This window comes from Talpa occidentalis, unplaced genomic scaffold (assembly GCF_014898055.3).
Source record: "Talpa occidentalis isolate TD23 unplaced genomic scaffold, MPIMG_talOcc4v2.1 talOcc4.2, whole genome shotgun sequence".
NCBI classification, from domain to species: Eukaryota; Metazoa; Chordata; class Mammalia; order Eulipotyphla; family Talpidae; genus Talpa; species Talpa occidentalis.
This window is the reverse complement of record NW_023602073.1, coordinates 128,465,788-128,482,991: the sequence shown is the minus strand read 5'-3', so window position 1 is coordinate 128,482,991 and position 17,204 is coordinate 128,465,788. Positions and strand designations below refer to the sequence as shown.

At 41.0% G+C, this 17,204-nt stretch overlaps 1 protein-coding gene and 3 non-coding genes across 6 annotated transcripts; all 4 read right to left on the bottom strand.

Moving 5' to 3' along the window:
• Positions 1–240: 240 nt before the first annotated feature.
• RPS12 (ribosomal protein S12) lies at positions 241–5,789 on the bottom strand. Of its 3 annotated transcripts, XM_037520416.2 has the most exons (6): positions 5,744–5,789; positions 5,567–5,617; positions 5,266–5,382; positions 4,111–4,213; positions 3,723–3,824; positions 242–3,359 (listed from the first exon to the last, which is right to left on the bottom strand). In XM_037520416.2, exons 2-6 carry the CDS (start codon positions 5,578–5,580, stop codon positions 3,297–3,299), a joined length of 399 nt encoding a protein of 132 aa, XP_037376313.1. In that variant the 5' UTR covers positions 5,581–5,617; positions 5,744–5,789; the 3' UTR covers positions 242–3,296. The 3 variants fall into 3 exon arrangements, 1 of the variants encoding a protein (XP_037376313.1); XR_008552775.1 differs by having other exon boundaries at positions 241–4,213; positions 5,131–5,382; XR_008552776.1 differs by lacking the exons at positions 242–3,359; positions 3,723–3,824; positions 5,567–5,617 and having other exon boundaries at positions 4,087–4,213; positions 5,131–5,382; positions 5,744–5,762.
• Positions 3,470–3,597, bottom strand: LOC119253636 (small nucleolar RNA SNORA33). The gene has a single exon (XR_005127166.1). It is a non-coding gene; the product is annotated as a small nucleolar RNA SNORA33 (small nucleolar RNA).
• Positions 3,905–3,982, bottom strand: LOC119253637 (small nucleolar RNA SNORD100). Its single transcript, XR_005127167.1, has one exon. It is a non-coding gene; the product is annotated as a small nucleolar RNA SNORD100 (small nucleolar RNA).
• On the bottom strand, positions 4,964–5,037 carry LOC119253623 (small nucleolar RNA SNORD101). The gene has a single exon (XR_005127153.1). It is a non-coding gene; the product is annotated as a small nucleolar RNA SNORD101 (small nucleolar RNA).
• Positions 5,790–17,204: the final 11,415 nt, after the last annotated feature.

The following is a 17,204-nucleotide window of genomic DNA, read 5'->3' as shown; positions in this document are numbered from 1 at the left end:
CAGAAGCGCGGGAGGGTGAGAGAATTCACCAGAGCCAGAGCGGAGAGCAGAGCAGGCAGAAGGACCGAAGTACACTGCTGAGGGGAGCAGCGGGCGGCAGGAGAGGTCTGCACGCCATGTGGGACCCTCCTCTGGTGGCCGGGGAGCAGCCGGGGATCGAACCGGCGCCGCAGAAGATGCGGGCAGCTTCGCAACCCAGCGCTCAACCGCTGCGCCACCTGGGAGGCCCTCACTGTTATATTTTTTAAGTCCAATTGTACTATACAGTCACGAAATATAAATTTTAAATACGATGCCAAAATTCACATATTGTACTATCACTTCATGTTCAGTTAAAAATGTTTCTTTCTACAAAAGCAGTACATGTTGACTAAAAACCAAAAAATAAGCAAAAGACCAATATCCACCTTTTTAGAAACCATTAAAAACCTGCTACATATCCTTCCGATCTTTCTCCTCTACCTACATGCGCTCAATTTTATTATTACCTATTTTTAAAAAAAATGTGGTCCTATTGTACGTTTTCAATACTGCTTACAAAATTTATATTAATATCCTTCTGTACTGTCCATTTATATGGCAACATAATATACAACAATGTAAATACACATTTTACCTAATCATTCTCCTTCAACTGACAAAAGTATTACTAATAGGTCTGATGAGTATGTATTATAACCATTCTTTTATTTGCAATTGATTGATAAATGTGTTCTCTTAACTAAAGGTATTCTGGGTTGGCAAGGCCACAGGTGACAGCTGGGGTATTCAACCTTTCACAACTGTTTAGTTCTTATCAAAAAGGGAAATGAAGACAGTTTCTACCTACAGAAGCACATCTCTTTTCCAGCACATTCCCTTTTCAAAGTCCAACTTTATGTACACTCACCTAAAAATATTTTAAAAATCCAAACATCCTAAGAGCTAGACTAGTCCTCAGTTGAGCCTAGTAAGTTGTTTACACAGTTCTTGAGAATGCATAGCACCTATGCCTATATTACGGTTCCACTACAATGCAACTAAAAACACTAGAACACAGCTTTTTTTCCTATGGATGTCCTGATTTAAAGCATTTCAAATGGCTTAAATATATACTGAATAGAAACTCGAATAAACGGACCTGACGAAAATTAAACTGCAAGAGTTACTAGAACCAAAAAAATAAAGACTCATCTGGGTTATAGGCAACGGGGATGCATGTTTTACTGACCCTGGGAACAAGAGAACTACCAGGGATTGGCCTAGTTCTACTTGGAGTGAAAAAGATACCCTGTTCATTCTCCCCAACAAAAAGAAGGCATTGCTTTTGCCCTGACACTCCAATGATTGAGGATCCCCCGGAATCCCTAAACAATCAAATCTATAAAGCTAGTTTTGCTTAAATTGGTTTGCAAGAAATAATTGCAAGACAAAGTTATTTCTGGCAGCAGAATGTAGAGATGGGCACAATCACATTTAATCACATCCCTGGTTGGCTGACAAACCAAAGTTACCATGACACTAGTTGTGAGGCTGTTGCAAACAGTAGCATGAGGCACCTCTGATGGTTTTAAGTAGATGGCCAAGGAAAGTCTCCAGCTTGGTAAACTGGTAAAAACACAGGAAAATGAATGTAAATTTTGTACAGAGCATGTATACCAATGTCCAATTGTTTCCCTTCCTTCTAACAAACTTTTAAAGGAATACTTTGAGGTATACAAAACTTGCAAAGTGGACACTCAAGAGAGTGCTGTAGTACATCGCACTATAACAGAGATGGCCCAAGTCAAATCAAAAGCACTAAGATTTTGAAACTTGTAAACTCAAATCTTTCAAAAGCTTCAAATGTGACTTCCAGGAAAAGGTGTTGAATACAGATAACACAGGTTGAAAAGCAGAGGGGGCAGGACAAAGGACTGGGTGTACTACAAAAGCTCAAATGTGGACAAAACATTCTTTAAAAAGGACAACAAGAGGTCTAGCGCAGTCTAGGACAAATGTGGAGGAACTTACAAATTTGACCATTACGAAGTCTCCTATCATTTTAGTTCACAGATGGCCTCTGGCACCTCTTTTGAGAATGGACAGTCAATTCCCCAACAAAAACCCTTTCAAGGTATTTTGACAATTGGATTTCCAACTACTCTAATGTGCCAGATGCAGAACACCCAATATAGATACAAGGAAACTAAAATTTATATGCTGATCCCCAAGAAAAATCACTTGATACCATCATCTAGGTTACACTGTATGCTCTATAAATTTAGCTTGAGGCTCTGTACTCCACAGGTAGGCATGTGAAAAGAACCAGCCTTCAGGTATATTAGCAGTAAATATTTTGTAAGGCAGATTTTAATCAGAACCAATAGAATTAGACTTAGTGTTAACATAGTATATTCACTTGATTTTCAATACACACCTCAACTTTTGTTACAATAGTTGTAAAAAAATTGGAAGGGATAATTAAAATACTGAAATCTAATAGGGGTGTATCTTGATAACAGCTCTTGGCATGCAGAAACAGTAACCATCAAACTGTGCATTCAAAACCAGATCTTAAATTCAGCTTCAAAGCAGGTCCCCCCATAATCTACAGCAGGGTTACTAGGGAGACACTGAAAATACCAGTGATTGATCAAGAATTCAAGGAAAACTTCCTGCCTCAATATTTCACTCATTTCAACATACCTAACTGGATTCCAAGGTTGCTTTACACATCATTACTTGTTCCTACACTTATAGATTTGGGTACATGGAAATTAAGCACATCTTTGCTTTTGCACCTAACTCTTGTTAATGGACACAATGATCTTTCCTAAGATTTGTCCATAAGCACTGATGGTCATCATGTGCCCAAGAGTGGACAAAATGTTCTTTGCTAATATACCTGAAGGCTGGTTCTCCTCACATGCCTACCCATGGAGTACAGAGCCTCAAGCTAAATTTATAGAGCATACAGTGTAACCTAGATGATGGTTATCATATGTGCCATATAATACACACAACCTTGCCCCCTGTAATGTTTTTGCCTTAACCCACTCAATAAGTACAGGGTTAACAGCCTTGACTAGTGTCCACTCATCGCTTAATGTCTACACACCCAAGAACTGTCACCAGTACACTATTGTAGCCCTATCATTTGGCTACACTGTTGTTTTAACTGACTATACTGAAGCTACTCATTTGTAGACTAGACTTTCATGTAGAAAACGAAGATGTTATTTTGCTGGTACTTATTTTACAATCACTGTTCCCTGCAATCACTTTCATTGTCCAAATAAAAAAACAGAGATGATTAGCCAAATTTTTTTATTTGCTCATTTCTTGCATTTGAAGTACTCCTCGATGACATCCTTGGCCTGAGACTCTTTGCCATAGTCCTTAAAATAAAACACATATGCAAGACTTTAGTCATTATAAACTCCAAATTGTTAGCAAAGGTTTTAAAGTACTACAGCTTGTCTTAGAAGGCTTCCCCATCATTAAAATGTCTTGTAGCCACTTTCAGGGACCTTAATGACTACAGTGTCTTTAAGGCTCGTAACATGGCTGTGCTATTGCCAGTTTTTTCTAAATTTCTGCAAACACATCCAGGTAAGCAGATTCACCGACTGGCTTAATTATAGCCCATTTCCCTTTTCTAGAAGTCATAAACTTTTAAAAGGTTCTTATTTAACAACTCAGACTCTAATATAGGGCCATATACATGGTTACCCAGCATAACCCACTTCCCACAGACTTACCTTAACTACCACACAACTGCAGCCAACCACTTTACGGGGCTTCCCCTCTCTGTCAATTTTACAGAGGCCTACCCATTCGCCCAGTTTTTTGTTGTCATCAACCTACGGGAGAGGAATAAAGCAGACAAAAATTACATTACTACATACTAACATGAGTGACACCAAATTAACTCCAAAAGGTAGCCGTAGTCAGATAGGGTGACACTGGCAGTTTCCTCACAACAATTCAGTAGAGGGAGCCAGTTGTCATCATGTACAGCACCAAGATCACCTGTCTAAGCACTCTGCCTTGGTTCTGTTCTATACCAAGGTGAAAATTAACTGGGTCAATCTTCAACTCACTAAATTATCTCAAATTCATATAAATCAAGTCAAATGAATAACATACCTTAATTAAGTTGATTTGGTGTTCAGCACAAAGGGCCTCCACCAACTTGACGTACATGGGTTCATCACAGTTGGATGCAAGCACACAAAGATGGGCTTGGCGCCTGAAAAACAAAATCAAACACATTACAATTGAGAGCTAAACCCACTACTCTATTTCCAAGAGTTATCTTTGCTCTGGCTACACTGGCAAAACCAAGCACTGCACCGAATGGAGAACCCAAGAGCCTGTTTGACTACCTAGTGTATGAAACACATAATTCATTTAATTCACTCACAGAGCCATCTAATTTTTGGCCAAATAAAAACATCAAGTTTGTATCAGAAAACTAGTTTACCAATTTGTGATCTAAAATATAAACATTTTTGCAAGCCATTCCTACACTCCAAATATATGAGGGACACATTACACTGATTACAACTGCTACATGTTTCATACTGTGCAGTACTATCAATGCCAATGTACGACAGTAATGGGGGGGGGTTCACCTAAGACCTGCTAAAGAACCTCCAACAAATAGTACTGTTTCCACTATCTCCACCTGATCAGTCTACACTAAGCTATAGCTGACTTACAAATATATGGCTTTAAAAAAACCCTTAAGCACATTTAAATACAGCTCAAACAATTTACACTCAGTTGTTTTGCCAATGTAACCAGTACCACTACCAAACTGGATAAATAGTAACCCACTTTCACACAGCACTCTACAACTACTTTACCTACAAAAATTGTTTAAAATCCCAGCTTACACAACATCAGAATAAAATTCCTGAAGCGACCCAGTTTTAATTCACAAATACTAAACAAAAAGATCTTTGTCCTGGGTGAGACATCCGGCCCACAACCACAGGTTTGTCAGACTGTAAAATTTCACTCATCGGCGGAGTGAAGGGGTATCCGACAATACAAAGTCATCACTCAAACACTGTGGCTTTCATCGGAGTTAAGAACCAAGTGCTTATCCCCACTCCACACAAAACCAAAATCTGTGGGTTCCATAGATCTGAGTTCTGGTACCTTTTCCTAGGCTTCCTGTAGAACGGCTGCCATTCAGAACTTTTGGACTAACACCATGAACTTCACGCTTTCTTCCCTCGGCTGCAGTTTTGTTCCGGTTGCAACAACCCACAGTATTGAGACCGAGACACGTACTTGTCTAAGGCTTTGGCAGCTTCGCGAATTCCACGTGCTAGGCCATCGTGAATGAGGGCGGTCTTCAGCACCTCTTGCAAAGCAGTATTAACGTCCATTACACCTCCAGCAGCAATGCTAAAACCAGGAGGCAAGAAACCATCAATAAAGTCCCCGCGAACCATCCAACCCCGTGCCTCGGGCTCGGCGGCCACGTCTGATAGGTCAGATCGGCGCCAAGGCCCGGCTGACCCGGAGCGCGCGCGAGGGGCTCGCGGCCCGCGCGTTACCCGCGGCACAACCCCGGCCCCGAGCTGCTCACCCTTCCTCGGCCATGGCGGTGGGTTACGGGTGGAGCCGAATCTTGAATGCACTGCAATTCAAAGCAGAAAACGCCTGGTTAATCGAAAGATTCGAACTAAGCCCACACGCTCTGCCAACTCCAACCAGAAGACACCGCAGCAGGGACAGAAACCCCGATCCCCCCAATTCAACTCACCCCGAGCCTCCGCCTCCGCGCGACTCGGCGGCGGCAGGGAAAGAGGCCGCACGCGCCCGCATGATGGTATTTAAGGGCTTCCCAGGACCCCTCTGCGCATGTGCGGGCCTCCCCTGAAAGAGGTGGCTCTGGCAGTGCCGGGCCCGAGAGTCTCTATTTCCGGGTTGAAGGGGGCTTGAGACTAGGGCGCTGCGAGGCATCTGATCCGGCCGCTGGTGGTGAGAACGCGCAACAGGCAGCAGCGCGGGCAGCCTTGCATCGGCGCCGCTTGCCGGGGGCGTGGCCTGCGGAGGCCCAGAGGACCTTTCTACGGAGCGGGGCAAGGGCCAGGCGCGAAAGTCCACATGGTTCCGTAGAGCTGCAGCGGCGGTGGCTGCCCTGAACGCCAGTTTTAACCCTTGGCAAATAATGTTGTAGTTTCTTGTGGACCACACGAAACGACCCTTCCTGAGCCATGCTCGCTCACCCTTCTCGAAGTCTCTATCAATACCTATTAATGTGTCGTTGCGTGGGTGAACCGCGAGGTAACGTGTCAACACGTTTTTACCCCTGGAGCACTTTGCAAATGCCACATCCCCAGCGCTGTGTGGGGTAGGTGGGCCCTCCAGGCAGGTGGTTGGTTCCAGATTCTAAATGCAGTTGGTTTTAAATGAAGTGTTTTTTTTTTCAACCCCACATTGTTTCCTAAACTCGTACTCACGCGCAATTTGAGGTTCAGTGGGTGTATTTTAAACACCTGCTGTGTGCCTGACAGACAGGATCTGGGGCTATAGAGATGAAAACGCAGGTGTTATTTCTCCATCCAAGCGGAGTTAGTGGAGTCAGAGCCCTAAGCCTGGCTTCCGGGAAGCAAAATTTTGATATTTGCATTTATTGTCCATTTTCCCACACACACCTCCCCCCCAACGCAGATACTTGAGGTCCAGACGAAAATAATCAGAACACTCATTTTCCTTTTGTTTTAACTTCCTCTCCTGACAAGTCGCCAAGCCAGTCAGCAATTATTACACGCTAATGGAAGTGAGCACTGTGGATACGGAGAACAGGAGCAGATAGTGTCAGATTCCGGTGCTGTGAAGAAAACAAAAATGGGTAACAGGATAGATACTGGAATTTTAAGAAATTTGTATAGCTCATTTTAGCTTTTCAAATGCTTCCAAATTTTCACTTTAAAAATATTGAACCTGCTTCCATCCATTAGTTATCCAAAAGAGTTGTCCACTTGGTTTGTTGTTCATTTAATTAATTTTGAGCTTTCAATTTATTGAAAAAAAAAACAAAACTAGTTTATAAAGGAGAGATTTATTTCTGCTGCTTTGATGTTTGTGGTAGGATTCAATTTTGAGTCAAAGATTAGAAAACCTAAAGGCCACTGGGAGGGTACAAAATGGCAAGAGAATTAGAGTGAGAATAATATGGGAAGGTAAGATAAAGGTTTTCATGCTGGTGACAGTGTTTAAAAGGGCTTTTTAAAAATTCCAAACTGAAAAGATGCGAAGAAAAAAGGTATACTAAATGGAGGAAAGAGTAAAGTCTCAGCATGGATGCCTCCTTGTTTATTTTGGAAGTTACCTTTTTAAAATAAAACGTGGTAAATAGCGTTTCAGCAAATTTCTCTTGAAAGTCAATATACTAAGCAAATGAGATTCTAGTCCCCTTTCTCCCTATCCTCAACCCCTAAAAGAAATCTTAGGGATGAGTCAAGGAATTGGGTAAAGTTTAGGGAAAGTAACTATAGCCAAATTATAGATTTATGTAGGGGAAACATGACTAAGTAGATTTTAGCTTATGCTGTTGTTCCCAGTCTAGTACCAACCAACTCTGACTTGGTTTCTGTTTTCTGGTAGCTCATCATCTTTTCTGTAAATTCAAATATCATGGGCCTATGCCTTAACATTCCATGTTGCTAAGTGCCTGTCCTATCATTTCCAAACCCCCTCCTTTAAACTAGAATTACATTTTTTTTTTCTGAAGTCCTTGTTATATAACAGGTAATGCTAGAAAGTTAAAGGACACATTGTTGGTTCAAGGATTCATTAATGCACATTCTCCTAGTCCACACATGTAAAGTTAACTCCTCTCAATTTTAGGTTTTGCCAAAGGTGGAAGACAAAACAAATAGAGGTTGAAGGCTATATATACTTGCAAATTATAATACTAACATAATATATACAAATATGCATCTGAAATACATATGAAGAACAAATTCTAGCATTTTCTATATGTCAGTTAATGCAAAATTATCATATTTTTCTCCTTTGATTATCATTGAGACCCTATGTGGTAGTGTTATTAGCCTCGTTTAATAGAAGAGGAACCCAGACTTGCTCAAAAAGTTGCTCAAAAAATCACACAGCTAATAAATGTGGAACCTGGTATTTAAACCCAGTCGACTTCAAAAATGCTCTAACCCTTCCACCGTTTGGATGATTGTCCAAATGTGGAAATAAGATCACTGAGAATTCATAGGTAACTCTTTTTGCATATCACCTTTGGCAATGATATGATTGGTTTTGTCTCACTGTGTTAAAACAATCACATAGACCAAGAAGGAGAATACAGCAGTGTTAGGCACAGAAAAGGAAAGTAGAAATTTGAATTTCTGAATCATCTAAATGTAGATGTTGTATTAGCTTGTTAGAACTACCATAACAATGTATCACATCTGGATGGGAAAAACAACAGGAAGATATTGTCCTAGTTCTGCAGGCAGGTAGTCTTCCCATCAAGGTGTCTGCAGGTCCTAAGGCCATGAGGGAGCATCTGTTGCTGCCTTCTCCCAACCTCTGGAAGTTTGCCAGCATGCTTGATGTTCCTCAACTTGTGGCAGCACAGCTTTGTCTTCCCATGACATCCTGTATGTGTCTGTTTATGCATCCAAATTTATCTTTTACATAAGGATACCAGCTGTATTGGATGAGGAGCCCACCCTACTCCAGTATGACCTCATTTTAGCTAATTACAGTTATAACAATCCTATTTCCAAATCAAGTCTTGTTATGAGAGGCGGGCAATCCAGACTCCAACATATATGGGGAGAAACACAGTTTAACCCATCAGAGGTATCAAAGAAGATGAAATGATAGAAAAGATCTTTGAATTGAACTATAAAAATCTTAGAAGACCAGAGTTAGGAAGAGACCTAGGCCAGGCACAGAAAAGAATTTATATATCAGAATAGTGAAGCCCAACTGAGCTGAGTTAATTGCTAGCTCGTTTTGCAAATTATTTACTTTTCTGAGGCAGCAAAATAGTGATAAGACTAAAATATTGCGCTGAGGATTAAATAAGATGGTATTTGAAAATGTTTACCACTGTGTCTGAAATATTTGCCTTATAAAGAACTTCATATGGAAATGACCTTAAATATCTCCTTTCCCCTGTCCTAGAAACCACCCAGTACTTAATGCACTGACTTTCATCTTGAAGACGTGTTCTGAATGGACTTAGAATGAAATCAATTAAAAGAAGCCTGTAGGTAGATGGCACACCTGGGAGGAAGCTATGTTGAGAAAATCATAGCTGAAGAAAGCTTTGGGTGAAAAAAAGAGAATTGTATTATATGAAGGGAATTAAATGAGAAAGAGTTGGTAAGAGGGAAGAGAATAAAAAAGAAAAGAAAGTAGTTGAAAAAATGGAGTGAATTAATAAAGGCTAGAGGTAGGCAGTAGCTTTTAAAGTTGGTATAAAGCATTTCATTGGAAAGCTCATTTTATCAGGAAAAAAAAAAAAAGAATGGGACTGGATTATTGTCTCAGTGCTATCAAGTATAGGCAGCCACTGCAGCAGGAGTTAGATCCCCAGCCAGGGAGCTAGCCCACCTAGCTCAGCATACCTCTCTTGTCTCTGCAGCTGCTCAGCAGTGTATTTCAGTAGATCTGCCTGTTCTGCTCCCCACTCTGTCTCTGGTGAACCCTTTCACCCCCTGCACTTCTGGCCTCTACCCAGTTTCTTGTATGCAAATAAATAAAATAAATCTTAAAAAATAAAAAAAAGAATTTAAAGCAGCTCTTAAAGATGTGCTCAATAATGTAAGAAAACATGCTTAAAATGAATGAACAAATAGGAAAAATAAAACCTATAAAAGAGATTCAAATAGAAATTTGAGAACTGAACAATAAATAGGAGAAAAAATTCACTAGAACTAGTAGACAGGCAATGACAAAACAAAGTCAGTAAATATTGTGTTAGATAAAATGTAATTATATTTTAGTTATAATTATATTTTAGTTAATTTTAGTATATAATTAATTAATTTTAGTATATAATTATATTTTAGTTAATAAAAAAAGAAGGTAAGAAAGAAGAAACAAATGAATTTAAAAAACAGATGGGAAGTTATAAAACAAATCATAAAATGATAGACTTAAATCCAATCTTATCCATAAACTTCCTGCTCAAATTAAAAAGTAGAGCTCGGGCCTCCCCGGTGGCGCAGCGGTTGAGCGCTGGGTTGCGAAGCTGCCCGCGGCCTCTGCGGTACCGGTTCAATCCCCGGCTGCTCCCCGGCCACTGGAGGAGGGTCGCACATGGTGCTCAGACCTCTCCTGCTGCCCGCTGCTCCCCTCAGCAGTGTACTTCGGTCCTTCTGCCTGCTCTGCTCCCCGCTCTGGCTCTGGTGAATTCTCTCACCCTCCCGCGCTTCTGATTGTACCCAGTGTTTGTATAAATAAACAAACAAACAAAACAAAAAACAAATAATAAATAAATACATACATGCCTCTTAAAAAATAATAAAAAATAATAAAAAAAATAAAAAGTAGCGATCATCAAATTGGATTTTTAAAAATCAAGTATATCCTATCTACAAAAGATGTATTTTTAATATAAAGGCATAGGTAAAAGTGAAAGTACTGGAAAGAAGATACGTGCAACTAATAAACATAAAAGCTGTAGTGACTAGACAGTGTCAGATAAAGTATAGTGTAAGAGGATTACTAGTGATAGAAGTATTTCACAATGATAAGCAAGTAAATTCATTGGGGAGCCATAATTCTCTGGGATAAAATAGATGAAAACAGAAAAAATTGAGGTCAAAGATTGCAAGCCTAAGCTCAGGATATTTACAAGAGGAAGGAAAAAAAGAGATGATAAAAAATAGAAAAGAGGGCCTCCCTGGTGGCGCAGCGGTTGAGTGCTGGGTTGGGAAGCTGCCTGCGGCCTCTGCAGCGCCAGTTTGATCCCCGGCCGCAGGGGGAGGGTCCCACATGGCGCACAGACCTCTCCAGCCGCGCCCGCTGCTCCCCTCAGCAGTGTACTTCATCAGTCTGCCGACTCTGCTCTCCGCTCTGACTCTGGTGAATTCTCTCGCCCTCCCGTGCTTCTAACTGTACAAGTGCTTGTATAAATAAATAAATAAATCTTAAAAAAAAAAAATAGAAAAGAAAAAAGTAATAGCTGAGTACTAGTCTAGTTGACCTAATATCTGGATTCTAGATGACCCAATAAAGGGGAAAAAAGGAAAATTTTAACTTCTATAGAAGAATAATTCAAGAAAATTCTCTGCATTTTGATGTTAAATTGGAGAATAGAGTAAAATGTGATTGGAAAACCTATCAGGGGTTAGATCATAAATATTCTGGAAGGTCGCTTAGAGGGACCTTTGCTAAAGATAGACCTGTTTAGAATGGCTGTAAAGGTATCCACCAAGTTGGCCACCCAGGAGTATTTATATAATCTTTAAGTCCCAAGAAAACATCACCTCAGAAGGCTTTCCTAGATTCATTTAGCTAAAATAAACAGCTTTTCCAATATGTTTTTATTATAAAACTCATTGCATTACAGTACATTATTAATTGGTGTCCATTTTATCCGCTGGAGTTATGCCAACCCATTAGCTTTATGCTTACAACAGCTCCAAGACCAAAGGCCAAAAATAACACCTGATCCTCATACATTGCACTCCCCTAGGTATCCAAAATTAAAACATTGTTCCAGGGATCCATGTCTCACTGATAATCAACTGGAATATTGGAAAAGAGATTGTCCTATAAATTCTTCAATTTGAGTGTCCCTACATCTATTTTCAAAGAAGGGCCCCCATATTGGTCTCTACCAGAGTGACAGGACTCTAAGAGATTCTCCATTGAACAGTAAAATGGAAACTAAAAGTTAATGAAAAAACCTGAGTGCAATTCAGGTAGATACTTTAACCTTACTTAGCACTTATAGATGGAATCCTAGAAAAACTGGTGGAAGTTGGCCTGAAAGCTTGATGGGAAAATTTCTTTGGTTTTCTTCACTAAGCTAAATGTACCCAAAAGGTAAGAATGGTATGAAATTTTGGCCTTAGGAAACAAAGTCTTTGTTGGAGGAATTTGCATTTTTTCCCTGTAAAGGGATTTTGTAACACCATTCTTCTCTTACCTAAAACATACTCGTTACTTTCCTTGCATACAGAGATGTTACCCTTTATATTTCTAGTAGCTTTAATTACATATATTAATTAAAATTCTTTATTTTTGAAGATTTATTTATTTATGCATACAAGAGCTGGAGCACAGGCCAGAGATGCGGGTGGTGAGAGGACCTGCCAGAGACAGAGTGGGGAACAGAACAGGCAGACTGACCGAAACACACTGCCGAGGGGAGCAGCGAGTGAGACAGGAGAGGTCCACTTTGCCATGTGGTTTTCTCTCTGGCCAGCCAGGATCGAACTCATGCTGCTGAGGCTGCAGACTGCCTCACAGTGCGATACTTAACCCCTTGCACCAACAGGGAGGCCCTTATTTGCTCTTTTTTTTTGTTTTGTTTTATTTATTTGTTTGTTTTGTTTGTTTGTTTTTTGTTTAGGAGAAGGAATACAAAACCAACAATTTGGGTTATTTGGCAAGCTAAGAAGAATCAAGCAGTTGTCTTGGGTTTCCCATAATCCCATGGGTACAGCACTGGGTACAGTCAGAACACGGGAGGGTGAGAGAATTCACCAGAGCCAGAGCAGGGAGCAGAGCAGGCAGAAGGACTGAAGTACACTGCTGAGGGGAGCAGCGGGCGGCAGGAGAGGTCTGCGCGCCATGTGGGACCCTCTTCCAGTGGCCAGGGAGCAGCCAGGGATTGAACAGGCGCCGCAGAGGCCACTGGCAGCTTCGCAACCCAGCGCTCAACCGCTGCGCCACCGGGGAGGCCCCTTATTTGCTCTTAATAAGAAATTATATATTTTTTTTTCCTGTTTTGACTAATTACCTGGAAAGCAAAGATTTTGTGTCTCACCAAAATAACCCCTGTTGCCAGACTCCTGCCATCCTGATGTCCTTGTTACATGAAAAAGATCTACTCTTGAATCTGAAATATTAAGATAGACAACAATGGCTGTAAATTAAATAAACATGGGATTATGGGAAACCCAAGACAACTGCTTGATTCTTCTTAGCTTGCCAAATAACCCAAATTGTTGGTTTTGTATTCCTTCTCCTACCATGCGCTTAAAGATGGGTCAAATTATGAATAGACATTGGTGAGGAGACTTCTATAAAATGCAAAAACAATTTATCTCCTATGTCTGACCTGCCAGTGCATAATCTTAGGGAAACTATTATTTGTTCTTAGATGCTTCAGATCTCTCCCCCACTTGACCTTGCAGCTAGAATTCATTCAGCTGCCAACTGAGTGATCAATATGTTCTTCATATTGGATGTATATTTCCTGGATAGGTTGAAGCCTTCCTGTGTCACAAGACTGATGCCAATCAGTGGCAAAGAAATTGTAAGAAATTGTGTTTTTCCCTTGGGATGTATCGTTCACAATCTTCACTGATTGCATCACCCACTTTACTGGGCAAATCATACAAACCTTAACAAAAATCTCACATACTTCTTAGAATTATCACTGTCCCTCACACACTCTATAATTAGGCAAGGTTGAGAGAATTAATGGGATCCTCAAATTTAAAATTTCTGAAGTTGCTGAAACTACTTGACTTTCTTGGCATCCATTTATGCTGTTTTCAGTACCCCTCCAGGAAACATAAATTCAGTCCACCTGAAATTGTCACCTACAGAGAAATGTCTACTGGTATACAACCTCCTGCTGAATCCTTGTCTCATATGATTAGCTATTGTAGTCCTTTCATGTCTTATTCTAAAGCCCGTCATTAACTTGTCAGAAAAGCTTCCCAGATCCCAGTTCAAAGAATCCTGTTGATCACAGCAAAGGAGCATGTTAACTGGGTATTTTCAAAACATCATCAGAGAAAGACGGTCCTCAAGCCCTGTTGGAAGAGAACTTACCAAGTGTTCCTGACAACTGACACTGCTACAAAATGAGAAAGCATTGAGCCTTAATATTCATCTCATGTTTACACCTGACATCTGGTCCTGCATGAACACTAGAGACCTCTGAATAGCATTGGCAGGAAAGAGAAGTAGCTGACATTGAGGTAAAACGGCTCTGGTCAAGAAGCTGAACAAAGACGTCATACTCAACTAACCATGAAACTCTTCTTCCTTTCCATTACTAAGGTATTGGTCTGGAAAGATAATGCTCTCCTCTATACCTTCCACACTATTTCTGAGTCGGTAACCATTTAGGGTGCTGGATTTGCCATCAGATCCTTAGCTACCCCTGATGCTAGAGACCACCTTGTCCTCCCTGTGAGCATTTTCCTTCCTATCACATTTGGACTCCCACATCACTATTATGCTACAGATCAGCTTTGCTCCCACTCACTAAGGACTCCACGAGTAGCGCCCATCTTTGCAGAGCATTTAGAATGATACTTTGGTCTCCAGTTTTCCCATATGCAATGAAAACTTGACTCATCCTGACTTGAACTGGTAAATGCAACAATCCCAGCAAATGAATCCATTAATACTAACTCCTTAATGGAAATGGTTTTTATCATGGCCAAGTTTATCTTTGTGGAGGTTATCGTTCTTGGGTCTGGGAATGCCTTTATAGCTGGCACATAGACTGGCAATGCCTCCTAGGGGCCCCTTATTTTCCACAAAGATACCTTGCTGACTGACTCCCCTATATTTATATCATAGAGTTAGAAAGGACCTACCAGATGGCACTCATGACCTGTGATTCACTTCTTTGGTCACATTTCCCTGGTTAGGAGTAAATAGAAATGAAAATAAAATCAGAAACCTCTCTTTAACTCTGGTAGATACTGTAGAATCCATTGCAAAGGTAATAGTTACTAGTAAATATCCTTAGACTTTCTGGCCAAAGTTATTATTGATGGTAAAATAACCTTCAATGATCTTTTAGCTGAGCAAGGAGGAATCTATGCTATAGTCAACACTACTGCTGCATCTAGATTAAGACTTCTAGGGAAGTTGAAACTCAATCACAAAAAAAGATCATTGAGCAACTCATTTGGCTTTAAAAAGTGACTCCTTCAGTGGGGTCTTTTTTTGAATTATTTGATGTGATGGCTCTGAAGTACACTCCAGACTTTGAGAAATATTCTGCTTATTATAGTCATAATAATCTCCCTGGTGGTGCAAGGGATTAAATATCAGCATTATCAAGCAATTGCCAGCCACTATGAGTTCGATTCCTGGCCAGGGAGCTAACCCACTTGGTATAGCAGATCTCTCCTATCTCGCCCGCTGCTCCCTTCAGCAGTATCTTTCAGAAGATCTTCCTGTTCTGATCCCCACTTTGTCTCTGGTGAATCCTTTTAACCCCCCTACACCTCTGGCCTACGCCCCAGTTCTTGTATGCATAAATAAGTAAATCTTTTAAAAAAAAAAATCTTCCTGATGTGTTGTATTCTCTCAAAAGCCTTAAATGCATGTTCATATCTGCTAATGATCAATAACAAGAAAATAATCTCCGTAAGACTGGAAAGTCAGAGAAGATGCAGAGAGAATAACTGACATAAGGATTGTGAACCTGGAACTGTAACCTGTGAATGTCACGTGGATGAAGCAAAAATGTCATGATTTATGGATATCCCACAAAGAGAACAAAAGCTGTGAGAACTGCAAGATGCTATCAGAGAGTGACACTGATGCCTTCAACTTTGATTACATCTCTCAGTTATCTTGAGAGTTTGATCAAAACAGGGAAATTGTTAAAAAGACGCCACAGACTCAAAATGCAGTGGTGTGTGCTAAGTCCATGCCACCAAACCAAACTTACTACCTAACCTGATTGCAGTTTCAACCTTCTCCAGCAATGTAATTTTTGCTGGTCAGTCTGGGATATCTTGGTAAGCACTAATGAGCTTATTTATCTTATATCCCCCTTTTGTCCCCCCAAATTATGTTACTGACATTGCCAATAATCCTTTTTTTCATTTAGGATTTTCTTATCCTGTCTTAAAAGCCTTTCCCTTTCTGTAGTTCTTTGGATCTTCTTTCAGCTTGCTAGATGGGATGCTGCAGCATTCATGAATTGTTTACTAAAACTAATTTATTTTTAATGGACTTGGTTGAAATTTTGTTATTTACCAGCAGGTTAGTTTTTTTCCCCCCTAAATCAAAAATTTCTCTGTCCTCAAACTTAAACCCTTCCCAACTGGTTCATAAGGTGAAGATAAGTGAAAGCTGTGTGTGTGTGTGTGTGTGTGTGTGTGTGTGTGTGTGTGCCCGAAAGTTGTGAGGGTTAGAGTAAGTCAGCAGCCATTCAGATTGTTGACAAAGCCTTCACACAGCTTATCACCAGTTCTCACAGCCACCCTAGAGGCAGGCTTTGTGCCTGGACTTGGGTGCCCCAAATCGGTTAGATAAGTGCCCCTGCCTCAAGAGCTCTACTCCAGCCACTCCACCATGCTTCCTCAACATTCATTATAATTCTTCAGGTCAGTAATCCATTCCCAGGTTATTATTGTCTGATTGCATGATTACAAACACGCCGTTATTTTCCCACAGTAAAAAGTAATTCTTAAAAAGAGTGGGTATGAGCCTAAATTGCTAATTCATATTTGTACCCTTCGCTCCTTTTATTCCCACCTTTTCAGTCTTTCTGTAGCTTCCTTTTTTTTTTTTTTTTTAAGATTTTTTCATTTATGCCTACAAGAGCAGGGGCACAGGCCAGAGATGCAGGGGGTGAAAGGATTCACCAGAGACAGAGTGGGGAGCAGAACAGGGAGATCCACCGAAATACACTGCTGAGGGGAGCAGCGGGTGAGAGAGGAGAGGTCTGGGCACCATGTGGGTCCCCTCCCTGGCCGGGGATCGAACTCCATGCTGCAGGGGCTGGTGATAGCTTCATAGGCTGCGTCTTAACCCCTTGCGCCACCAGGGAGGCCCCAGCTTTCTTTCTTTTAGTAGGAGTAAAGTGTGGACTATATACTCGTCTTTTACTTTCTTTCTTTTTTTCTCATTCAGAATGAAACTGACCTCAAATCCGAGGTGGGAATAAAGACACCAGCGTCGGCATCCCCCGCCCACAACGAAAAGTAGCCCCGCCCCGCTCCGCCCCCGGGAGCCCGTCCGCGATCTCCGGGCCCGCGAAGCTGCGGGCGGCCCCGCGCTCCGGTGGGCGGTCGGGGATGCGGGGGTGGCGCTGA

Coding starts and splice junctions, on each gene's coding strand:
- RPS12 (XM_037520416.2), bottom strand. Junction 4,214..5,265: donor GCTGCCAAAGCCTTAGACAA/GTACGTGTCTCG, acceptor TTTGTTTTTCAG/GCGCCAAGCCCATCTTTGTG. Junction 3,360..3,722: donor GCAGTTGTGTGGTAGTTAAG/GTAAGTCTGTGG, acceptor TTTTATTTTAAG/GACTATGGCAAAGAGTCTCA.